The following is a 26329-nucleotide window of genomic DNA, read 5'->3' as shown; positions in this document are numbered from 1 at the left end:
GGGATTATTCCTATCATACCATATAGGAAATCAGACCATTTAGAGTTGCAGTAAAAGGGATTCTTATCAAATGAAGTGTTCTAAATCTTGTGTCATTTGTGGTCACAAGAGAGCATGTCATTAGTTACATTTCTGGCTAATTAAAGCCAAGGCTAGGAGCTCTCTGCTACTGAAGGAGAAGCTCAAAGTTGATACATACGGATACCTGATGATGCCAGGCAGTGGACTGGCATTCACAAAAGTGACAGTCATCACCCCTCACAGGAGTGGAAAGAAAAACACGTGGAAGTAGCAGTAGCCTGTATTAGTCTGGGTGTGATGCTTTAAAGATACTGGCGGTTTCCTGGGAAGGCTACATGCAGGGGAAAAATGTAGGACTGTACAGCAGAGCTGACAGCTTGTCTATGGCAGTGACCAGTGCTGAAAGCTTCTATACGGTATCACGGGCATCAGGAAGGAAATACTTCCTGTTCTCCAGCTGCTAATCTGTTTCTGCAAGAAGCATGAGAAATGGCAGCTCTTGTAATTTCATCCTAGAGTTCCTGTTCCAACCCTCCCCTTCGGGGGGGGGGGGGATGGAGTAAGCTTCGCCTGGCCCTGCCCACTCAGGCTGAGAGAGTGGCTTTTTACCCCCTGGTTAGGAGGGAGGCCACCCTGGCTCCCTACAGCCTCTCCTTCATAGGAAAGTGGACATGTACTAGCCTTGGTAATCTGAGCTGAGACTTCCCAAGCACGTCCATCAAAACACACAGTTTTAGGTAAAATATAAAACAGATTTATTAACTACAGAAAGATAGATTTTAAGTGATTATAGGTGATAGGCATAAAGGTCAGAGAAAATAAAAATGCACACATGCATTCAAAATCCTAAACTTTTAGTCTAAGCAAGAGTTGAATCAAACAGCTTTTCTCACCCTAACAGATGGTCCAAGTATTTTACAGTTCCTCAGTACAGAGGCTGGGATTACCTTCCAACCTGGGACCAACCTTCCCCAGTTCAAAGTCTTTGTCCACCAGACATTCTTCCAGGTGTTGAGTTGGGTGGGAAGAAAGGCCAAGTGATGATGATGTCACTGCCTCTCCTTTTATGCTTTCTTCCAGCCTGCCGGAAAGATCTTTGCTGTGATGTGGGTTAGTCCACCCCCATGGTGTACGTGCCTTCTCTGAGAAGTCTCTGGGATAGTGAATTGTGTGTTGATGAGCTATTATTGCTGCCTGGCTATTGATGGCTTTGTTGTAACTGAAAGGCTGCTTGTGTGTGTGCCCAACCTCACAACATATAGCAATACTGCATAACTTCACATATAATGACAGCACGCACAATCCAACAGGAGATTAATGTTCAACAGATTAAAACTTTTAAAATGATACCTCACAAGGCATACTTTGTACGAAACACATCCTAATCATATCACAGTAGTGAATACGGGGGCTCCAGGGTGCTACTTTGAGGTACAGAGTGTCCAGAGCCAGTGCAAGGATGTTTCGCGCCCTAGGTGAAACTTCCACCTTGCGCCTGCCCCGTCGCCCTGAGGTGTCCCCCCTGCGGCAACTCCCCGCCGCCCCCTTTCTCCCTCCCTCCCCTCAGCCCAGGGAGCTGTGTAGCAGCTTCCTGCCGCCCCCTCCCTCAGCCCAGGGAGCCACGTGCAGCAATTCCCCACCCGGCTCACCTCTACTCCGCCTCCTCCCCAAGCATGCCGCCGCTTCTCCCACCTCCCAGGCTTGCGGCCCCAATCAGCTGTTTGGCACGCAAGCCTGGGGGGGAGAGAAGCAGCGCGGGGCAGTGCTCAGGGGAGGAGGCGGAGCAGAGGTGAGCTGGGGCGGGGAGCAGTTCCCCTGTGCACCGCCCCCCCCATTACTTGCTGCAGGCGGCCCTCCCCACGCCCCCCTGCCCCAGCTCACCTCCGCTCCACGGCCGCCCCCAACCACTTGGTGCCCTAGGCGACCGCCTATTTCGCCTAGTGGTTGCACCGGCCCTGAGAGTGTCACACCTAGTCACATGGCTCACCCCCTTGCCAGTGCTGAATTGTTCACAATAGATTTGCTTTGGCTGTGCCCAAAGGCTAGTTTAAAATGGCTACAGGGATGGGGCTTCCACAATTCCTATGGGAAAGTAATCCACAGCTTAACAGACTGTGCTTTCTGGAAGCTTTTCCAGACATTCAAATGTTTCTTATTTTTATGTCCCTACTCCTAAGCATACCTCTTGTAGAAGCCTAAATAATTATTCTCCTTCCTTGGTGTTTACAGCCTAATGTTCCTCTTCACTGGCTAAGTTATACAGTATTTTTATTTTGACTCTAATCATTATGATACTTCAGTCCTTCCAATTCATTGCCATCTTCCTTTCACTGAGGGGCTCAGAACTGAATGCAGTATTGCAGGGATGCTCTCATTGGAGTCCCACAGGCAGGGCCTCTCACCTTCCTGCTCCCTGGGATGCCTATGTCCGAAACTCAACATTGCGCTGTTTTTTTTTGGTAGCAAATCACACTTCAAATTCCTCTCTCGTTTGCTGTGCATTATCATCCCTAGCCCTGACCTGGGCTGTCTCCATCTGCTAGACTACCACACGTGTAGCACATAAGGCACAAGGAAGCCAGACAGCTGGGTCTCTTCACATTGGATAGACGGGTTAGACTCCCCAAAAAGAAAGGCATATAAGTGACACATACCTGAAAAGGCCCTCTGGCTGTGATGAAGGGGAGCTATCAGATAGCTCTAATAATAATAAATCTGCTTGTTTCAGTGGCACCATTTTCTAGGCCCAGCACACTGACTCATACTTACAAGATTTACAATGCTCAGAGGCCTACTTGCCTACGCGAAAGGCTTTTTATGACAGCAGCGAGGCCCGGAGCATCAAAAGATTCTGCTCTCTGAGGTACTGCTGGAGGTGATGATGTTTTTGGCACTCCTTTTCCAGCTTCTGTTGGAAATGGTCCCGATTTTGGAATGCTCTCCATTTGGCATCCTCGCGCTTCCTCTGATGGGTGTCCTGCTCCTGGATTTCTCGTTCTAGGGTCTCCTGCCGGGATTGCATTCTGCTCCTCAGCAAATCCTACAGCAAAGGGAGTGAAAGGATGTTTGAAGTCCTACAACCGGCTCTCAGGCTCGGTTCCATCCAGTGCCTGTTACTGGCGCAAACAGGGAATGGGGTAGTTGTGAATTTGCCACAGCTAGCGCCTTCTAAACAGTTCTCTGCATGGACTCCTGCTACAGAAGGCTGGCATGCAGCATTCTGAAACAGTCCTTAGAGATATGGACATCTCCGTCTCTCCTTTCATCAGTTTGTATATGTTAAATTCACATTTCACATTTGTATCTCCAAATAATATCACTATTTTAGACAGTGCATTGCTTCCAGTATAGGAGAAGGAAGAGTCCAAGAAAAGCAGTGAAATAGCCCTTACCTGCCTCTTTTTATCTTGATCACAGTTCCTCTGGTTGTATTCTACCTGCAACTCCTCTCTCTGCAAGCGCTGTGCCTTTAAGAACTGCAGCCTTTGACTCTCCTTTCTCTTCCTGCAAGGAGGACTCCTTTCTGCTCCTCTCTGCCCTGCCAGTCTGGAGCTTTGCCATGTGCTGGCAGACCATGTTATTGTACTCCAGTTGCTTCTCCAAGCTTTGCAGTGTCCTCTGAAGAGACCGCTGTCTGTGTCCAAAACAGAATTTCCAGAAAGCTTGTCAGAAACCAAGAGAAACAAAGGGAAAATGTCAATGTCAATGAATAGGATGTAAGCCAGAAGTCCTGACAATTTTTGGACATTGAAGCTACAATACCACTTTTTGCAAGGTTAAGGAGATTAACCCCAGTCTCCTGGACAAATTCCTGCTCAAATAATTACTACAGATGGTGGGAAAATAGTAAAAAAAAAAAAAAAGTGAAATTTTGTTTTTGTCTAAAGTTTGCAACCATCGCTAGCTATTACATTCTACATCCCTCTGTTCATCTTGCAATTTCAAGCCAACATGTACTTTACTTCCTGTCTTATTGTGCCCAGTTTTGTTACTGTTAGAACAGGGGTGGCTAAACTGCAATTTGTTGCCAAATGCAAGCCTGCATTTACAGTCTACAATATAGCCCAAGACTACCTTAATCTTCAATAGAGATGCAGCCTGACTCCGCAGGTCCCAACATACACTATTTTTTCTTCACCAGCATATGCTGAGATCAGATCAAGATGGGGCTTGTCTACACAGGAAAGTCAATTTGAATTAAGGTAGGGTGTGAATTCAAAGTGGAATATCTATTCCTGATTAATTTCCTGTGTAGATGCTGTTATTCCAGAGTAAGAGTGTCTTCTTCTGAATTAGCATAATCCACTTCTAAAGTGGATTACGCTAATTCAGAAGAAGGCACTCTTATTCCAGAATGAGAGCATCCATACAGGGAATTAATTAGGAATAACTCCTTGTGTAGGCAAGCCCAAAGATGAGGACAACTGTGGTCCTGCTCTATTGCATGCAATTAGGTGTTGCCCTCGCAGGAAAGTGACCAATGGAGATTCCTCAGCTGGGCATAATTTTGACTCCTCTGACTCATAACAAAATATAAGAATGTTTTCATACTAAAAGATGTCTCTGATTTCATGAGTCACCACTGGAAATTCATCAGTTAATCAAATTGCAGGAAGAAGAAGGTAAACTCCAGCTGCTGGGGAGGGCAGAAGGAGTACATTTCAGAACCATAACTAAACCAACTGTACTATTTAAGGGCCCAATCCTGCAAGGTGGTAAGTGCCCTCCCTTCCCTCAGAAGTGGATGGGAGTTGAGGGTGCTCAACCCCTCCAAGTCTTAGGCTCTAAATGGACAATTGTGACCACCATTCAGCCACTAGGGTGGGGGAACACTCTATAAACATTTAAAATAAATAGTACCAAAGGGCTAGCTCAGGAAGCACGCACTACAGAATACCCGGTACTTATAAAGACATGGAGAACCCTCAGGAGTTGCTGAAATCTTTCCTCCACGCTCTGACCTCCCACCTGCACCCCACACCATTACCGCCTGCTGTCGCGCATCAACTGCCGTTTGAGGCCTTCTGCCTCTTGCTGTTGTTCCCTCTTCTGCTGTCTCTGCTCCGCTTGCTGCCTTCTGTGCTCAATCCTGGCTGTGTTGAAGTTCATCTTTCTCAGGCTCTCTTGAGTTGCACCTTTGGTGACTGATTTCTGAAAGAAAAAGTCCTTAATATCAGTAAAGGTTTGTTCCTAATGTAAACTGAAGTCCTGTATAATCAGTAAGGCTTAGTTTTCCAACGACATTCGTGAGCTCTGAGAGCAACTCTATGGACAGGTCAAACGTGGTCTATAACTTGCTGGGTGAAGGAAAATCCAGGTACTTCAAGAAATGGTATTCACAATTCAGTTGGCAGCACTGTTGCAGCTTAGTCAGCATTTATGCAAAACACAGAACTGCCCTATGTTGTTGTTACAGCAACTTTTGGATTAGAACAGAGGTTCTGACCACTTGTGGTTATTAAAAATCCCACTTTGGATTTTACAAGAGTTTGGGGTATTAACCTACATGTGCTAACAAATTCCAGTGGGGATAACTACATTCTGCCTACCTATGGCAAAGGAAATTTCTCCCTGTAGTTTTGAACAGATATTATATTTGTCACTTCCTGGGGTGTAATGTATCCAGAGGTGAGTAGTTGCCATGTTTCACATAAGAAGTGGCTGTATTTTAGTGCTGGAGAGTGTTTCTTATTTGCCGTTTGTAAAAGCATATCCTTAGGGATGAAAAGCATGAGCAATGAAGTATCCACTGAGTTTTTATCTCATTGTGCAGTGTTTACTTTGTCTCCTGAATATGCAGTGTACTCCTAACACAAGTGTACCTGAAGGGAGGCAAATCATCCTGTAATTAATCACTGAAGCTTCAGATCCAAGTTTTAATTTAAATAACAATAAGCTATAGTTCTGTTGCTTTAGGAACTTGAGGCTGCAATTGCCTTCCCTATTTTCCTGATTGTCCCTAGAAGGCTCATGTAATGTTTCTGCTGCTTTTTAATTAAAAAATTTTTAATTAAAAAAGTCAGTGTCTGAAGCTGTAGGTATTTTTGCAAAATCTCTCAAGTGTTTTGCTATTCTTTGCTGTGTGGCATGTGTATTAATTTGCAAAACCTAGGCCCTGTAAGTGGTTCATGCTTAATGTGTTACAGTTGGAAAGATTTAAAACAAACTTCAAAAACTTAAACTTCAAAAAATTAAAAGGTGCTTTATAAATGGAAGATGAAAAAGCGGTGTGATCTAGTGCAGTGGCTCTCAACTTTTCCAGACTACTGTACCCCTTTCAGGAGTCTGATTTGTCTTGTGTACCCTCACATTTCACCTCACTTAAAAACTACTTGCTTACAAAATCAGACATAAAAATACAAAAGTGTCACAGTACACTATTATGAAAAAGTGCTTAGTTTCTTATTTTTACCACATAATTATAAAATCAATATAATAAATATTGTACTTACATTTCAGTGTATAGTATATAGGGCAATATAAAGAAGTCATTGTCTGGATGAAATTTTAGTTGGTACCAATTTCACTAGTGCTTTTTATGTAGCCTGTTGTAAAACTAGGCAAATAATGTACCCCCTGGAATTTGTTAATGTACCCACTGGAATTTGTTAATGTACCCCCTGGAAGACCTCTGCGTACCCCCAGGGGTACATGTACCCCTGGTTGAGAACCACTGATCTAGTGGTTAGAACACAGTATTGAGGACTAGTACACCCTCAATTTTCATCCCAGCTTTCACATGGACTCCCCCTATGGCCTTGGGCTAGTCACTTAACTGCTCTGTTCCTTGGTTTCCTTATCTGTAAAAGAAGAATTATTGTCTATATCTTGCAAAGATGATTGAGAGGATTAGTCAGTATATGAAGACAAAAAGCTCCACAGAAGGGCTCAGTATTAATATCAGCATACAAGAAAATGTCCTGTTCCTGGACAATGACAGCATGTATTGATGGGGGTTTGATGTTTGTATGTATCTTCTGTTGCAGTACATGTCATCATAAAATGGACAAAAATGAGGCCATGCTAATTGATTTATACCATGCCATGTGAATAAATCCTGTGAACCTAATGGCCAGGAACTAATTGGGCCAGATTGGGTTAGCTGCTTTGAACCTCACTCCCCACATAAGGCAGCCCTTAAAACAGCATAGTCTGCCCCGGAGGATTACACCATTGGAGGATTCCCCCACAATACGGTAGAGGTACCTACACCTCCAGCTGCCAGCAAAGAGTGTGACTGGGGCATGGCCAGGTATCCCTGTCCTCTTGACAATCAACATAAATTAGAGCAGCCCTTAGGCTGTCTAATTTATGCTGGCACAGAGATGGCTAAGGATAATGGGAGTTGGCTGCACTGGAGAATTTGAGCCAGTGTCCAGTAGTCAACTCATTCTCCTGGCACTTAGCCAATCAGAGATCAGATTTCCTTACTTCTAATTAGGCTCTTATGGAAGTAACCTTTCTGGAAATTGACAAAAAGAACTTTGTGGCACAAGCCAATCATGAATCTGTTCAACTGATTTAAACAGACATTGACCAGGCATTGGGTCAGCAATAACAAATGTTGGCTTTATTTTTCCTAGAAAATCTTGTGCGCTCTTAACCTGTATACTCGGAGCGCTGTGGGGTTTCTGTATATGCAGAACTGATTCAATGGTCAAGCGGTCTTTCTTCAGTGATTGATCCACTCGGTCAAACATAGCTTGGAGACTGGAAGTGCCGAAAGCATGTGCTTTCACGGGAGGGTTCCTTGGGTGATGCTGAGCTGGAGCTTCTGTCATGCTGGACTGAAAAAGAGCTTTCAGACAAATTAGAGATATAAAAGGTGATGGACACCTTACAAAATGGTGAACAGATAGACAGAAAAATGTGTTAAAGTAAAATGCATTTAAGCAAGATCTTTTTATTACCAGTAAGTACTAACATTTCTTCCCAAGGAAATGAGAGCATTTTCGTGACCACAGGATGGTCACCACTTTCAAAAATAATCCTGCCAACATAGACAAGGAGGAGTTTTTACCCAGTAACTGGGATGAAGCATTGACTGTGCTCACATCTACTGAGCCTCCCTCAGTAGGAGTTACTGTAGGGAATGCTGTTGGAAATCCTGGCTGTGAGGAAATGTTCACCTCTGCTATACCAGCTTCAGCCTCTCCTCGTAGGAGACAGGACAGGGAATGGAACAATGGCACTAAATAGGTGATGTGGCTGGAGGAGGCTTTTGGCCTTTGGAATCCACTCCCAGTTGCCTGCACATCTCACAGATCTCTCTTAAGTGAGGAGGGCATTGGTTAAAGGGGACTTAATTAAAAGATATTTTAGACTATGAACCTTTTTTATAATACTAGAACAAGGGGTTACACAGTGCAATTAAAGAGCACTAATCTCTTAAATTAAAGTGGCAATTAAAAAGCAGAACAAAGAAGAGCATGTATTTCTTCACAAAGATTATAGTCAGCTTGTGAAATCCTTTGCCACAGGCAGTCCAGTCAAATACTACAGTCAGATTTTAAAAAGGGTAGGATAGCTTTAGGACTAATAAAATTTGTAGTGCATGCTAAAATGGGGCAATCAAAGCTCTTACTTCAGGGAAGGTGGCAGCTGCAGGAGCCCGAAAGGAACTGTTCATGTCTCAGAGGAAGGTAAGTAAATCACCATAGTGCACAACCACTAGCACCTAAGCATAGCAGAGCACGATTGACCAGATGCATTATGGTGTTTTTTCATCTTCCTTTAAGGCACCAGGAATGAAATACTGACAAAGACAAGAAACCAGACAGGAAGAACCAATGCTCTCATCTGATATGGCATGTCCTAGGCTTGTATGAAACAGCTAGTTGATACAATATCAATACCAGGTTCATTCTTCAGAAGAGACTCGGGATCAGCCCCACAGTGTTTGTTGTCTTCTTTGTCATTGTGCATTGACTCCATTAGGCAGGTGTTTGGGTGGACAGCAATATCAAGCATGGCACGAGCATCTCCCATCAAATCTGCTGAAGCCATCTCCTTCTGAGGGCTCTGGAAACAACAGGAAACTATCAAAATGCTTAGCCAGTGGGGAGTAGAATGTGTCAGTAACATGAATTTACAAAATAAGCTACCGTATGATCTTGTCATTACTGCACTAATCCCATGGTTAGTGTAAACTAACCCTGGCTGATACTACTTGAATGACTGGGGAGCCTTCAGCTGGAGGGAAATGTTGCTTGGAGAGGAGTCACCATTGCTGACACAGCGGTGACAAACTTTACTGTCATTTTGACATGGACACAAGCAAGCCAAGCTTATTGAAACTGGGGTTTCAGAAGGAAAATAAAACTGGTTTCTTTACTCAAGGAATAACTGAAGTCTTTAAACATAGGCGTTTCTGCCCATTTCTTAGGTTTGTCTGTATCTAAAAGCTACCCCACAACTGGCAATGTTTCTGCATTAAAGGGACCCAAAATTGGAGTAGCAGGCCAGGAATAAGGTGCATTGGCAGACACGCACTAGTAGGAGGTGAGGTAAATCAGAATTGTGGTTCCCTGGAGAGCCACATGAAGAAGCTAATGCACAATACCTGCATGAACTAGGCCTCATTCTAGCTGATAGCCTGCCCTTCCATGAGCACCACATTAAACAGAAAAGGAAGAAATGCATTCATTATTAAATTGCAAAATCTCGGTGGGGATCCTCCGTTGTGTAAATTGTCATAACACCAGTGATTTCAAGTTACTGAGTGAGGTTCTCTGGCTTGTTTTATGAAGGAAGTTCAACTAGATGATCATAATGGTCCCTTCTGGACTTAAAATGTATTAATCTATGAATGGAACTCTGACAATTTATACTAACTGAGAATCGGCTTCTAACACTCAGCCCAAGGAATTATTTACATTACAAACAAAGAAAAATGAAAACCCTGAATTCTGAAGGACTGTTTAGTATTACAAAGTGCTTGTGTATAAAAAAAAATCTTCATTCTACTCTTTGGTTTAAAAATCTTTGGGGGACCATATTTGTTAAAGCCAAAGAGACTGATTAGTGTGCACAAAAATGCCTATACTTGTACAAGCAATTACCATGATTTATACATGGGCAGTAGGTATGCTGCCAGTTAATTGTACAGACATCTGATGCAATAAATGTTATCTTTGTATGTGCATTTAACACTGTATTATTTCATATATTAATGCAGAACAACAATAACCAAGCAAATCAAATGTTAAGAGTGAAACATACAAGTTACCCTGGAACCAATAAACATGCCAAAAATACCTGACTGTGGAACCAATATAGTCCAGATCCTCACTCTTAGTCCTACCCCTTTGTGTCATGGATGGAGCTGCCTTAACAGGGTGAGTAGGGATTCCTTCTGTAGGGGAATCACTGAGTGGTACAAAACCATCTTAGCAACAGCCTGTCCTGCCCATACCCACACTGTAAAGGGGGCATGCCAAGGCAGGATGAGGTGTGGCTAGATTGTGTTGTGCTCCAGTGATCCTGAGCAGGTGGAGTAGCCACTAGGAGTCTATTCCAGCCAGTGCCAGAGAATGAATGAGAGCCCAGCTATTCCCTAGATCAAAGGCTCAGAAAGATGGTAGAAAGCCATCTATGATTTCCGCATCCTTAGCAGAGCTCAATTATACATGATAATCTAGTCCAGTATTTTTAATAAGTTTTTGCCACAGAAAACAGAATCACAGGATATTACTGCAACTATAGCAAAGGATGTTGTAATACCATAGTCAGTATGAAGCACTCTCTACCTTCTTGGGTTCTGTAATCTTGTTTCCTATCTTCACACAGGATCCTAAATCTTTAGGGGCATTTTCTTTCTTTAGTCTCTTCTTCTTTTCCTTTTTATCTTCCTCTGTGGAGACCCTTTCTGAAATGGGGACTCTCCCTTTAGACAGCTGCTCTTCTATCTTCCTGCTCAGCTCTTCTTTGGTCAGGCTTGTTCCTGGGATCAGGACATCTTCTGGTTGTGCTCTGTTCACTGTGGGCCTGATGGGCAACCAGGCTCTAAGGCAGCAATGGCAAAGTGAGGAACATCCAGAGCTGCAGTTAGGACTTGACTGAACCTGTGTGGAACCCTGCCAGCAAACTAGATCCTGTCTGCAATGCCCTGAAGCTCTGTAACCAGGTGTCACAATGTAGGGATAGTCTGAGCTTGAGTCCACCAACATTTGCCTGGCTACTAATGGCATCTGAAGTTCCAGGATGATGCGTTCGCTCAGGGGCAGAGGAATCCGTACAGCTAAGTCAGAGGACACCTTCTTAGTCTGACCATTCCAGAAATTCACCAGCACTCTGCTATTTCCACTGGCTGCAAATAGAAATAAATGACAAACAGCACTTTAGAAGCATGCCAAAAACATGCCTGATTGACCTCTTGGAGACCTGGAGATGAAACACAATCTTGTACTATAGAAAGCAGGGAAAGATTTTGTAACCATTTAAAAGTGGCTTTGCTTTATATATTTAGGATTCACACTCATCTCTTTCAAACTTACTGAGAAGACAATGGTAAAATCCTGTCTTCACTGAAGTCAATACAAAACTCCCACTGACTTCAGTGAAGCCAGGATTTCACCCAATATGCATCTGGAGAGTAGCCTAAATCATCTGGGTACATGAGAGGCCCCAGAACCCTTTTTTTTCTCTTTATGTCAGAAGCGGTATCACCTGATTCCACAACAGATTAAATGCTTTCAAAGTCCCCATTCACAAAGCAGCCCTACAGGTTGATTCATGAAGCAGCACAAAATTCTGGCATTGAACAGGAAAAGGTTACTCAGCAGCACTGAAAGGAAAAGAGACGGAAAGAAGAGAGGAAGATATTACAGATTGTATGCTCCTTGTGGCAGACACTGTGCTTTTCTTTCTGTATAGTGTCTAGCACACTTCAAGGTGCTACTCCAATATAAATAATAATGGGAAAAAATGTACTGTACCTAACTGTGCTTCACAGCTCTCTGCAGCCTTTAGTACAGTGCCTGGGCCATATCGTTCACCTTTAGCCTCCCATGGTGCCAAGACTCTGTCTCCTGGAGCCAGTGGCTGTCGCCTGGCATCTTCATAGTGGATAATGTCATAGAGGGGTGTTTCTTGCATGCGAAACTGTACTTTGCCTTTCAGCAGCCGACTTCTCTCAAACTCAATTAAAAAACGTTCCCTGGAGCCCTGCAGGATTAAACCATGTGGTATGCAAGACAAACAGGTGAGTCCCACAAATGGCCAAACACAGGGGCTAGAGGCTGCTAACACTAGGGAGAGGCAACTGGCAAAAATTCTAAAAAATAGCACATGGTCGGAGAACCCACTGAACCTAGAACACTACTTTTTTTTTTACTCTGTTCTGTCCAAATCAGGCTTTAAGGGTAGTTAAAGAGCTTGAAGACCACAGCGGATTACCAGGTAAAGCCCTCCACTCCCTCCACTCTTGGATCTTGCCAGAATTGTGTTCACTGGAGATGAGCAGCACAACTGCCATGCTAAGGAAGACTTCTATCACCCCAGTCAGTTGAAAAAGGGTTGCCAAGACAGACTGCTTTTTGCTGCATGGTCAGTTACATAGTAATAAAGGGGAAAATAAAATGGTAAAATACTCCCAATGCCATAATTTTTACTGCTTTAATCTGAGCATCCACCCTAGGAGTGGGGAGTAATTCAGGCAATTCCTCTGCTCCACAACTGGCAAATTGTTGGGAAAGCTCAGTGTTAAATTCTACAAGTGCCAAGAAGCCAACACCCTTTTCTTCTGTTTTTCCCAAAACAGTCTGCTTCCCTCCTGATTAAAACAACAGAGGGCATGGTCTTTTCCACTATTAGGGTGGGTCACAGAGTTAACAATGCTGATATAGAGCCGCTATTTCAGCCAGCCTGCCCCCTAGTATCCTCATCCTGAACTCAGTCACATCATCTTGCAAAATGTTTGATGACCACTGGCCCAGATAAAATAACCTCTGAAGGGCTTTGATAGCATTTTCCTTTTCCCTCACAAAACAATGACGTATATGAACTGTATTGAGGATTTCATACAGGGAGTGACTCTGCACATTTGATAGTCACATTTGTTTAATTTAAGTGATCCTTAGCTCAAACCCTGGTTCTATACCCAGCTTTTCCTTGTATGGCTGTGAAATACTCAGTTGACCATAAAAGGTTGCTGATTGCACATTTCCAAAGAGAAGAAAGCAAAGGAGGCCTGAGATTATGTCATCTTAAAAACCAAACAGAATTCATACCAATGAAATTCTTCAGTGAGCATTCCCTTCTTTAGAAAACCAAAGTGGGTTTTAGCCCATGAAAGCTTATGCCCAAATAAATTTGTTAGTCTCTAAGGTGCCACAAGTACTCCTCGTTGCTTTTGCTGACACAGACTAACATGGCTACCACTCTGAAACCTGTCTTTAGTCGATAACTACAGAGATCGGCTCCAAAACAAAAGCATCTTTGTCCACTTGTTATACAAGGGCCATGCCCTCTGAACAAAGAGCACTGTACTGGCATATTCCCCCAGAAAGGGAAGTCTTCGGGGCCAGGCCACCCGATGGCAGGAGTTCTGCTGCAGACAGAGACCCAGGGAACAACAGAGGCTGCCACAGAGAGAGGGGAGTCAAAAAAACCCACCCCAGCAGAGATGCCTGTGGAGAAAGGGGTCCAGGAGAGGGGCATTTTAGTTTGTTTGATTTTTTCCCAAGCATTGTTTAGCTGCTAGACTTTGCTTCCAGCTTGGGTGGAACTGGGTGAAGGCGATATAAAGAACTTGCTGGCTGTGACTGGCTCTGAGTGACAACTTACTGCATTCACCAAAAATGTATCTCCTTCTGATTGCAGGACTCCTTGCTGTAAACAGCTAAGAGTCATTGAAAAGCAAAGAACAACATGATTAGGAAATCCCAGATACCAGCTCATGCCAAGGACCTCAAGCCTCAGTGGAACACTGACAAATACACTGCTGGAACCATTCTGGCTCACCTGTGTGTAAAAAGGCGTTAGAATTATAAAAATGTGCTTAGTGTTTAGACTTTATTGAATGCTTGTAAGATGCTGCATGTATTAATCTCACTTCTAACATCTGTACCCCATATTGTAAGGTAATATTTAAGCATTTGTATTATAAGTCTCTGTGACTGTGTAAGTCACCAGACAGGAGACATTAATTAGTGTAAAGTGCTGATCTCCAACAGAAGGTGTTATGTCCTGTCTCAAAAGAAAGGCCCAGGTGAACTATTGTGAAACATCAGAGAGGACAAAAGAGTTTGTTGATTGCTATCCCCCCCTCATGAAAAGGAGTCACGCAAGTGATTTCCTTCCATCAGCTGAGTTTGCAGCTCAAAACACATGAAGGAGAAGCAAATAAAATCCCTAACAGGGAGGAACTGTATCTTTATGCTGCTTGGACTCTGAGTGGCAAGGATTACTAAGCATAAGCAAAAGATCCTCAGTGCTTAGCCTGGGTTATCCCTAAAGGACATATAGAGCTTGCTTATTATGGAAGCTTCTATTACTTTTTAAAGCTTAAGATTGGAACTCATTTGTGTGTATATATGCTTACCTGCTTTAACCTTGTAAATAACTCTTGTTTCCTTTTCCTATATAATAAATCTTTAGATAGTTTGTTATAGGATTGACTGCAAATGTCGTCTTTGGTGTGAGATCTAAAGTGCAATTGGCCTAGGGTAAGTGACTGGTCCTTTGGGACTGAGAGTAACCTGAGGATTGCTGTGATCTTTGGTGTAAGGGACCATCAATCACAAAAATACACTTATCTGGGTGGCGAGATACATCAGAGTACTCAAGGAGACTGTCTGCCTGGGGAGTTGACACTTGATAATTGATTAGCGACATCTACATATAGAAGTCACAACCGGTGTGGGGTTTGTGCCTTGTTTCCTAACAGTGTACCCTGAGGTTGATTCCCACAATTGTGAGCCACTGCAGGATCGCTTAATACCCATCCAGCAAGAGAGAGAGATATGGGATAGCCAAAGGAGACCCATCCTAGTGAAGCCCAAGGTGAGGGATAGGGAGAAACATCACATGTGACCCAAAGAGGAATCACTTACAACCATCATTTACATTAAAGACTTACTTTCACCTCTTGGGCAATGTGGCCCAGATAATAATATCCATCAGTCTCTCTTCTAGCCAGGACTTGGGCCCCCCTCAGCAAATGGGGAGCCTCTAGGGACCAGTCCATTAAATCTTCCTTTGTCAAGGTTGTCAGAGGTATAGTAGGGGAATTTGCACAGACACATATAGGAAAGCTGTGGAAACAGAATAGTGGTATGTTCTAAGAAGGGATTAAGATTCTCACAATAGATAATGCAGATTTCTGCAATTTATGAAAATTAAAGCCAAAGAAAACCCACCCAAACCTGGGGTGGTTTCCAAGTTGTTTCCTTCGCTAGGTTATCAAATTGAGCTACTACTCTGATGGTTTTGGCAGTCCCATGCTCCACATTTTGAACTTACTGTGCTTTGGGATGACTCATCAGCATAGAACAAGAGGGGTATTTACTGATAACATTGCAACAATGGATGCTTGAGGTACACCCTGGGTTTACCTGGAAAACAGGAAGAAGAAGCAGAAAATTAAACTAATTTCTGAATGAAGCCATAAATCCTTAAACCAGTTATTTTATATTTAAAGCCTTAATCCATACGCAAACAAAATTCAGCAATCTATCTTGGTTCTTAACCACACCTCTCAATGTAGTATATGAGCTTTTATAAGTGTACTATAGTTGATTTCTCCCATTTCAAGCAATCTAAAGGTTTAAAAGGAAGAACATTAAGAGACTAGAATATAAATACAAAATAAATCAAAGATGTTAACATATGATAGCTAAATGATCGTCTGTTTCTTGTCAGTGTCCAAGTGCCCTGCATAACCCTTTTATTAAGATGTGATCCACACTGTGAAAAAAATCTGTGAACACCAATGCTAGACAAATGCCAAGTGTTATTAATATTTTGTTTACTAAATGCACTGCTTAACATTACTGTTATTTTTTTAGAAGGACAATATTCAATGTTACCTGCTGATGGTGACCCAAATACCAATGGGATGTCTAAAAAGATATTTGGACCGACTGTAGCCAACACTGCTGCACAGACAGCTCGCATGGTAAATGTGAAATCAATTGGCAGGAGTAAGGTATACTTTCTTTGCAAGGGCTTCCTCCAGGATCTCCACCTCATTCCCCAAGACCATAGTCTCTCTTTTCAAAAGCTGGAATCAGTTCATTTGAAAGCCTATCTGCACCACTTCACAGGCCAAATCCAGGTTTGGTGAAGTCAACGGGTTTGCACCTATATATATCTAAATTTGATCCCTAATACTGGTCTCAGGTATTGCTGTTCAAGAGCACTATGAGATGCTCCCCTTCCCCTGAGGTAGAGCATACTGCATGCACTACACTCCCAAGTATGAGTCTAAAGTTGTGAGCACTACAGAAAGGGAGAGAGTACTCATTAGAACAACTGTGTGCATGTGCAATCTTGAAATTTCTGACATAATCTTTAACAGAGATTCTGAATTTATTTCCTTTCTTTAGTCACAGGCAGCTCTGTTTGCAGGTAGCCAGACAAAATATGTAGTGGCCACCTTTCTAGAGAGAAATATTCCTCTGCCCTAGCTCTGGTTTTGTGAAATTTTGTTTATGAGGATGGGGATTACCAAACATTCATTTAATCTAAAACTGCTGTTATTGACTTACCTCTTCTGAAGCTCCAGGAGGGTCTGGGGTGATCACCTGAAAGGATCCTCCAGACTGTCTGGCTACTTTCTCCATTTCTTTTTGTGTGCTGCTTTCATAGTCACCTGGCTTTTCTACCAAGTACACAGTGTGCACTGGGCGTTCCTCTCCAGTCTCTGCGAGAAGGCTACAGATTTCCTCTGAAGCACTCTCAGAGAGTGCATCAGTGACCAAGTATACCACCTGGCAGGTGGGATCTTCAAATGCCATAGCCAAAGCACTCACAGCATCTGCACCATTCCCACACTGCAGAGCTCTAATCCAGGCGGTTGCTTCAATGATGTTACTGAGCGAACATTTGACCAAACTATTGCACCATTTTATCACCTGTACAAAAGCCAAAATTTTTAACCAAACACAATAAACATCTATTAAGCAAATATTTTATAACACATAATTGTTTTAAAACTCGTTAAAACTGAGAAATGAGTTAGCTAGTTGATATTTTGGTAAATGGTCTGACATATATGAGATCTGGGACTTGATTCTCAGCCTGCTCATCCTCTGGGGTGGAGAAGGGAGTTTCTTCCATCTTGCAATACAATTGCTCTAGTCAGCTAAGATCTGATGGGCTCTACATTTCTGGAGAAGAAACCGGGGTGCCATTCTATGGTCTTTAAGGGTGAGGGGAGTTTTGAGGCTCCCAACAGGGTTGTAGAGGATTTCCTTGGAGGAAGATGGAAGGAGAATAAGAGGAATTTACCACCCATCAAGGGCTGTGGTAGAAAGCCAGAAATTTCCCTGGTTAAAAATGAAAAGGAAATGTTAGTCTTATGATGGTGTCTTATGAGAGTCTCTGTGTAATCACAGATTCTAAAGGCCAGGTTCGTTGCTATCTAACTCCACCTCATGTTTTTCTGTGTACCATCTGTATAACTCAGTATGGTAACTGTGAGCTGACTGATTTTAGTCAATATGCTGGATTACTCTAACTCCCTCTGTTCTAGAGTTATTTCAGTCATGGACAGAGAGAAAAGACCAAATCTTAGTGAAGTTATGAAGGGAAAAACAGCAAGTTTTGGACATGTCCTGGATGTGCTGGGTTAGAGAGATGAAAGAGTCAAAGATAATATCACATTACGGGGCTGGAATGACAGGAAGGATGGTACCAGGGCTGGCTCCAGGCACCAGCTTTCCAAGCAGATGCTTGGGGCGGCATTCAGAATGGGGCTGCAGTCCGTGTCCCGTGGTGGCAATTCGGCGGCAGCTTGGCTGCTCTTCCCGCCACGGCGGCTTTTGGGGGCAGCTCTGCCACTCTTCCGGGCGTGGTGGCAATTCGGCGGCAGCTCCGCCACTGTTGTGGCAGCGGCAATTCAGCAGCAACTGCTTGGGGGCGGCAAAATTGGTAGAGCCGCCCCTGGATGGTACAGTTAACAATAGTGACAGATAGTGGGAAGAGAGGTCAGAAGTTCAGTTTTGGCTATATTAAGCTTCAATTGTTGGTGAGACATACAAGAGAAGATGTCAGAGAGCTGGGTTCCATGTTCCCTCAACTAAAGGAAGATATGGTGATAGGGCAACAGGAAAGTCATCTTTCACTATTCTAGAAGAGGACCACCTGGATGGGCAAAGTGCGAAAGGGATGATGAGAACCAGGCAATAAGGAAGCAAATGTAAGGAAGCATGCATGAAAGATCCCAAGGCATCTACCAGCAAATCCCATCCCTTTCCATTTGTTCCCAGCGCTCAGAGGCCAACATTGCTACTGCATGAGAATGCTCTTCCAGATTTTGAAGTATTACCATGCAAATGAGTGGAACCACCATCACACTTGATGTTAGAATTCCGTTTTTTGACACTGCCACAACTGTCAGCTCTTAAACAGGAGCAGGATATCCCCAGGCCAGCTGTGGAACCAAGTACTCAGAACACAAGAAATTATACTATGAGGAATAGTCCTATGCTGGCAGGGAGAGGGACTGGGTAATCCACTAGGCATTTTCCAACCCTATTTTATTATACTTATTTCACCCCACTGGGGACCATTAACTTGTTACAGCCACCTCACCTGGCAGAGATTACACTAGTTAATTACTATAATTCAAACACAGCAACAATTATAAGCATTGTTTCCACTGATGTCACCTTACTATGCTTTCTTATAAAACCTTAACCCTTTGCCCAGCAATGGCTGCGTCGGCATTACCTTGCTGGCAAAGCTTATGATGTTGAATGTGGACTCTGTTGGCCTGTTGGCCATCAAGAAGAGAGTCTTTATGAGATGCTCCTTCAGAAAATCCTGCTTGGAGGACATGCCTTCCAACATATTGACCACAAAGGTGACATTCCGGTCTTGGAGATCACCAACCAAAGGTAAGGTGGCACAGTAGGGATGAGAAAGCACCGACATGGCCAAAGCATGAAGACAACCAGCTGCCAAAACAAACAGATCATTTATGAAAAGATCCTTAAAACTGACTTTACAAAGGGCTTGGGGTACAAGGTGAATCCAATCTATTCCCAATACCTGTGCTAAATTAGCAGTCATATAACACTCAGTGTATTTACTTTCCCATAGTTCTCAACTGCTTTAAAAAAAACACACCCAAAGCATTGTCTGTACTACAGCATCTGATCACAGTAGCAGGATGCATCGTGTAGGCACTCAGATGAATGAGCTTGCATCAACTACAGCACCACCCTTAGAACTTGTAGGGAGTAATTTTCACACACTGTTAGCCAGCAGACATCAACTGTAGCATCAATTTGTGTGTGCATGCAATATCATTTCCCATTAACTCAGGGACATTACAGTTAACTCATCACTCTCTCATGCAGATAAAGCCTCTTAAAAACAATTCCCATTGGTGCTATCACTAGTTTAGCTGCATGGGCTAGTAGAACCAGCAGGGAACTTAGTTTAGGAAAAGATATGCTGGTTTCCAGCATTTTAATACTTTGTTAATTGCAGAGTTGTTGCCAACTCATGATTTTACCATGAGTTTCACACTACCTGGTGTTTTTCTTAAAGTTCCAGTTCCTGGAATCATGTGATTACAGGAGGCTCTCAGCTTTCATTTAAAAAATAAAACTCTAGCCCTCAGGCTTCAAAATGTCACCTGAGTGTGACCTAGAGGTTCAAAAACCAGAAGGAAAATAAAAATGACCCAAAATGTATTATTTTTCTGTAAATCTCTTGATTTTTAAGTCAATCTCATGATTTTGGGGGGGCCTGAGTAATGATTTTTGAATACTTGGGGCTGGCAATCCAACCTTCTCCTCCATGCCTATGCTTGGTACTTTCACCCCTAAAATTCCCTATCCCGCTCCGAGCCTTTTCTGTCTGGAAGGTGGCGGCCATCACTGCCCAGCCCTGCTTTGGGCTCCCTGACCAGCATGGAACCCGATGTATTTGTATTGGTGAGATGCAGAGAACGGAGGGCAGGGCACAGTGTGTGTGGGGGGTGGATCTCTTCCCTCCGCCCCCAGGGCAGGGGCAGGTGTGTGTGTGGGTCTCTTCTACCCCTCAGGGCAGGGGTCGGTGTGGGTGTGTATGCGTTTCCCTCTGGGCCCCCAGGGCAGGGCACAAATGTGTGGTGTGTGCCGCCGCCCCCCCCCCCCCACCCCCGGGCAGGGCAGTGTGTGGTGTGATGTGGCCCCCCAAGGGCAGGGGTGTCTGGGGATGCTCCTCCCCCCGCCCCGGGCTCCCACTTACCCGGCTCCCACTCGCTTGTCGGAATCTGCAGTTTAGGATGCCGTTGCCTAGTAACCAGGCGCCTTGGACGGAACCATCTCCGGAGCTGGGTGGGAGCCTTTTTCTGCACGTCCGTTAATACAGACTAAGGTAAAAAACACACACACACCTCTACGGGAGAACGCGCCGTGGATAGCTGTGGGGAGTTGCCATGTTTCTCTCGCTCCTCTTTATCCGCCTTAATGAAGGGGTTCTGCTCATCGGATCCCCCTCCCAGGATTTGGTAGCGTCTGGACCGGTACCACTCCTGGAAAAGGGGGGGGATAACAATTATTTACTTACCATAAGGACAGGTTTCAGAGGAACAGCCGTGTTAGTCTGTATTCGCAAAAAGAAAAGGAGTACTTGTGGCACCTTAGAGACTAACCAATTTATTTGAGCATGAGCTTTCGTGAGCTACAGCTCACTTCATCAGATGTTTACCGTGGAAACTGTAGCAGACTTTATATACACACAGAAATCATGAAACAATACCTCCTCCCACCCCACTGTCCTGCTGGTAATAGCTTATCTAAAGTGATCAACAGGTGGGCCATTTCCAGCACAAATCCAGGTTTTCTCACCCTCCACCCCCCCCACACAAATTCACTCTCCTGCTGGTGCTAGCCCATCCAAAGTGACAACTCTTTACATAATCAAGTCGGGCTATTTCCTGCATAGATCAAGGTTTTCTCACATCCCCCCCACCCCCATACACACACAAACTCACTCTTCTGCTGGTAATAGCTCATCTAAACTGACCATTCTCCAGGTTTAAATCCAAGTTAAACCAGAACATCGGGGGGGGGGGGTAGGAAAAAACAAGAGGAAACAACTATTTCACATTTGGGGACAATGTATACCTTCAGATCAGCGGCACTGCTATGGGTACCCGCATGGCCCCACAGTATGCCAACATTTTTATGGCTGATTTAGAACAACGCTTCCTCAGCTCTCGTCCCCTAAAGCCCCTACTCTACTTGCGCTATATTGATGACATCTTCATCATCTGGACCCATGGAAAAGAAGCCCTTGAGGAATTCCACCATGATTTCAACAATTTCCATCCCACCACCAACCTCAGCCTGGTCCAGTCCACACAAGAGATCCACTTCCTGGACACTACAGTGCTAATAAACAATGGCCACATAAACACCACCCTATACCGGAAACCTACTGACCGCTATTCCTACCTGCATGCCTCCAGCTTTCACCCTGACCACACCACACGATCCATCGTCTACAGCCAAGCTCTGCGATACAACCGCATTTGCTCCAACCCCTCAGACAGAGACAAACACCTACAAGATCTCTGTCAAGCTTTCTTACAACTACAATACCCACCTGCAGAAGTAAAGAAACAGATTGATAGAGCCAGAAGAGTTCCCAGAAGTTACCTACTACAGGACAGGCCTAACAAAGAAAATAACAGAACGCCACTAGCCGTCACCTTCAGCCCCCAACTAAAACCCCTCCAACGCATTATTAAGGATCTACAACCCATCCTAAAGGATGACCCAACACTCTCACAAGTCTTGGGAGACAGGCCAGTCCTTGCCTACAGACAGCCCCGCAACCTGAAGCAAATACTCACCAACAACCACATACCACACAACAGAACCACTAACCCAGGAACTTATCCTTGCAACAAAGCCCGTTGCCAATTGTGCCCACATATCTATTCAGGGGACACCATCACAGGGCCTAATAACATCAGCCACACTATCAGAGGCTCGTTCACCTGCACATCCACCAATGTGATATATGCCATCATGTGCCAGCAATGCCCCTCTGCCATGTACATTGGTCAAACTGGACAGTCTCTACGTAAAAGAATAAATGGACACAAATCAGATGTCAAGAATTATAACATTCATAAACCAGTCGGAGAACACTTCAATCTCTCTGGTCACGCAATCACTGACATGAAGGTCGCTATCTTAAAACAAAAAAACTTCAAATCCAGACTCCAGCGAGAAACTGCTGAATTGGAATTCATTTGCAAATTGGATACTATTAATTTAGGCTTAAATAGAGACTGGGAGTGGCTAAGTCATTATGCAAGGTAGCCTGTTTCCTCTTGTTTTTTCCTACCCCCCCCCCCCGATGTTCTGGTTTAACTTGGATTTAAACCTGGAGAATGGTCAGTTTAGATGAGCTATTACCAGCAGAAGAGTGAGTTTGTGTGTGTATGGGGGTGGGGGGGATGTGAGAAAACCTTGATCTATGCAGGAAATAGCCCGACTTGATTATGTAAAGAGTTGTCACTTTGGATGGGCTAGCACCAGCAGGAGAGTGAATTTGTGTGGGGGGGGTGGAGGGTGAGAAAACCTGGATTTGTGCTGGAAATGGCCCACCTGTTGATCACTTTAGATAAGCTATTACCAGCAGGACAGTGGGGTGGGAGGAGGTATTGTTTCATGATTTCTGTGTGTATATAAAGTCTGCTACAGTTTCCACGGTAAACATCTGATGAAGTGAGCTGTAGCTCACGAAAGCTCATGCTCAAATAAATTGGTTAGTCTCTAAGGTGCCACAAGTACTCCTTTTCTTTTTGCGAATACAGACTAACACGGCTGTTCCTCTGAAACCTGTCATTATGCAAGGCACTGCATTTAGCCGTATGGAGTGGAAATCTATCAACTGCATGAAGAAACTTGTACAGATACAGACAGACATCATCTTCCTTTCCAAATGCAAACAGATGGACATCGTACCAAAAGGACTGAAGGTCAAAAATCCATTACAATCTACATACCACACAGACTATGCTGACAGCTTGTGCCTCACGCTCTCAAAGAAACTGCGGAATCACCTGATCAAGATCCTCTACAGCAAACAGGGAAAGATTAAGAATGAGCTCTCAAAAATGGATACTCTCATAAAGAACCAACCTTCCACACAAACTTCCTCGTGGCTGGATTTTACTAAAACTAGACAAGCCATTTACAACGCACACTTTGCTTCTCTACAAAAGAAAAAAGACACTAAACTTTCTAAACTACTACATGCTACAAGGGGCCACAGCAATGGTTCCCTCACCCCACCTAGCAATATTGTTAACCTATCCAACTATACTCTCAGCCCAGCAGAAGCAGCTGTTCTATCTCGGGGCCTCTCCTTCTGCCCCTCCACCCCCACGAACATGATACAGTTCTGTGGTGACCTAGAATCCTATTTTCGACGTCTCCGTCTCAAGGAATATTTCCAAAATACCTCTGAACAACATACTAATCCACAGAGGTCTCCCTGCCAACACTACAGAAAGAGGGATTCTAGATGGACTCCTCCTGAAGGTCGAAACAGCAGACTGGACTTCTACATAGAGTGCTTCCGCCGACGTGCACGGGCTGAAATTGTGGAAAAGCAGCATCACTTGCCCCATAACCTCAGCCATGCGGAACGCAATGCCATCCACAGCCTCAGAAACAACTCTGACATCATAATCAAAAAGGCTGACAAAGGAGGTGCTGTTGTCATCATGAATAGGTCGGAATATGAACAAGAGGCTGCTCGGCAGCTCTCCAACACGAGTTTCTACAAGCCATTACCCTATGATCCCACTGAGAGTTACCAAAAGCAACTACAGCATTTGCTCAAGAAACTTCCTGAAAAAGCACAAGATCAAATCCGCACAGACACACCCCTGGAACCCCGACCTGGGATATTCTATCTACTACCCAAGATCCATAAACCTGGAAATCCTGGGCGCCCCATCATCTCAGGCATTGGCACCCTGACAGCAGGATTGTCTGGCTATGTAGACTCCCTCCTCAGGCCCTACGCTACCAGCACTCCCAGCTACCTTCGAGACACCACTGACTTCCTGAGGAAACTTCAATCCATCGGTGATCTTCCTGATAACACCATCCTGGCTACTATGGATGTAGAAGCCCTCTACACCAACATTCCACACAAAGATGGACTACAAGCCGTCAAGAACACTATCCCCGATAATGTCACGGCTAACCTGGTGGCTGAACTTTGTGACTTTGTCCTTACCCATAACTATTTCACATTTGGGGACAATGTATACCTTCAGATCAGCGGCACTGCTATGGGTACCCGCATGGCCCCACAGTATGCCAACATTTTTATGGCTGATTTAGAACAACGCTTCCTCAGCTCTCGTCCCCTAAAGCCCCTACTCTACTTGCGCTATATTGATGACATCTTCATCATCTGGACCCATGGAAAAGAAGCCCTTGAGGAATTCCACCATGATTTCAACAATTTCCATCCCACCACCAACCTCAGCCTGGTCCAGTCCACACAAGAGATCCACTTCCTGGACACTACAGTGCTAATAAACAATGGCCACATAAACACCACCCTATACCGGAAACCTACTGACCGCTATTCCTACCTGCATGCCTCCAGCTTTCACCCTGACCACACCACACGATCCATCGTCTACAGCCAAGCTCTGCGATACAACCGCATTTGCTCCAACCCCTCAGACAGAGACAAACACCTACAAGATCTCTGTCAAGCTTTCTTACAACTACAATACCCACCTGCAGAAGTAAAGAAACAGATTGATAGAGCCAGAAGAGTTCCCAGAAGTTACCTACTACAGGACAGGCCTAACAAAGAAAATAACAGAACGCCACTAGCCGTCACCTTCAGCCCCCAACTAAAACCCCTCCAACGCATTATTAAGGATCTACAACCCATCCTAAAGGATGACCCAACACTCTCACAAGTCTTGGGAGACAGGCCAGTCCTTGCCTACAGACAGCCCCGCAACCTGAAGCAAATACTCACCAACAACCACATACCACACAACAGAACCACTAACCCAGGAACTTATCCTTGCAACAAAGCCCGTTGCCAATTGTGCCCACATATCTATTCAGGGGACACCATCACAGGGCCTAATAACATCAGCCACACTATCAGAGGCTCGTTCACCTGCACATCCACCAATGTGATATATGCCATCATGTGCCAGCAATGCCCCTCTGCCATGTACATTGGTCAAACTGGACAGTCTCTACGTAAAAGAATAAATGGACACAAATCAGATGTCAAGAATTATAACATTCATAAACCAGTCGGAGAACACTTCAATCTCTCTGGTCACGCAATCACTGACATGAAGGTCGCTATCTTAAAACAAAAAAACTTCAAATCCAGACTCCAGCGAGAAACTGCTGAATTGGAATTCATTTGCAAATTGGATACTATTAATTTAGGCTTAAATAGAGACTGGGAGTGGCTAAGTCATTATGCAAGGTAGCCTGTTTCCTCTTGTTTTTTCCTACCCCCCCCCCCCGATGTTCTGGTTTAACTTGGATTTAAACCTGGAGAATGGTCAGTTTAGATGAGCTATTACCAGCAGAAGAGTGAGTTTGTGTGTGTATGGGGGTGGGGGGGATGTGAGAAAACCTTGATCTATGCAGGAAATAGCCCGACTTGATTATGTAAAGAGTTGTCACTTTGGATGGGCTAGCACCAGCAGGAGAGTGAATTTGTGTGGGGGGGGTGGAGGGTGAGAAAACCTGGATTTGTGCTGGAAATGGCCCACCTGTTGATCACTTTAGATAAGCTATTACCAGCAGGACAGTGGGGTGGGAGGAGGTATTGTTTCATGATTTCTGTGTGTATATAAAGTCTGCTGCAGTTTCCACGGTAAACATCTGATGAAGTGAGCTGTAGCTCACGAAAGCTCATGCTCAAATAAATTGGTTAGTCTCTAAGGTGCCACAAGTACTCCTTTTCTTTTTACTTACCATAAGGATGGCGCTTCTCCGCATTACTGGGACCGGGAGGGCGTCACTTCGGGTAAGCGTCCCCGTTGCAGGGCCGAGGCGGTAGGGTTGTCCCTGTCTCTCTCTCTCTCTTCCCTCCTTCCGTGGTTACAGTTGGTATGTGCCCTCTGGGG

At 44.3% G+C, this 26329-nt stretch overlaps 1 protein-coding gene across 4 annotated transcripts; it reads right to left on the bottom strand.

Annotated features, from left to right (window-relative positions):
• Nucleotides 1-752: 752 nt before the first annotated feature.
• On the bottom strand, nt 753-26315 carry LOC125626981 (uncharacterized). Of its 4 annotated transcripts, none has more exons than XM_075122903.1 (13): nt 26178-26315; nt 20425-20548; nt 18916-19142; nt 16731-17096; nt 15484-15575; nt 15101-15275; nt 11958-12186; nt 10770-11329; nt 8877-9042; nt 7626-7819; nt 5009-5172; nt 3414-3655; nt 753-3061 (listed from the first exon to the last, which is right to left on the bottom strand). In XM_075122903.1, exons 1-12 carry the CDS (start codon nt 26199-26201, stop codon nt 3433-3435), a joined length of 2544 nt encoding a protein of 847 aa, XP_074979004.1. In that variant the 5' UTR covers nt 26202-26315; the 3' UTR covers nt 753-3061; nt 3414-3432. The 4 variants fall into 4 exon arrangements, with proteins under 4 accessions (XP_074979004.1, XP_074979005.1, XP_074979007.1 ...); XM_075122904.1 differs by having other exon boundaries at nt 3418-3655; XM_075122906.1 differs by lacking the exon at nt 20425-20548 and having other exon boundaries at nt 26178-26280.
• Between the last annotated feature and the right edge of the window lie 14 nt (nt 26316-26329).

The sequence above is a fragment of the Caretta caretta genome, chromosome 1 (genome assembly GCF_965140235.1).
Source record: "Caretta caretta isolate rCarCar2 chromosome 1, rCarCar1.hap1, whole genome shotgun sequence".
NCBI classification, from domain to species: domain Eukaryota; kingdom Metazoa; phylum Chordata; order Testudines; family Cheloniidae; genus Caretta; species Caretta caretta.
This window is presented reverse-complemented; position numbering and strand designations above follow the sequence as displayed.

Excerpts from the sequence above, each read along its gene's own strand:
- LOC125626981 (XM_075122903.1), bottom strand. The coding sequence starts at position 26,201 with ATGCGGAGAAGCGCCATCCTTATG. Across the intron at positions 11,330-11,957 it reads GAGCTGTGAAGCACAGTTAG|CCAGTGGAAATAGCAGAGTG; the intron begins GTACAGTACATT and ends TTCTATTTGCAG. Across the intron at positions 7,820-8,876 it reads TCTTCTGAAGAATGAACCTG|CTCTTTTTCAGTCCAGCATG; the intron begins GTATTGATATTG and ends TTTGTCTGAAAG.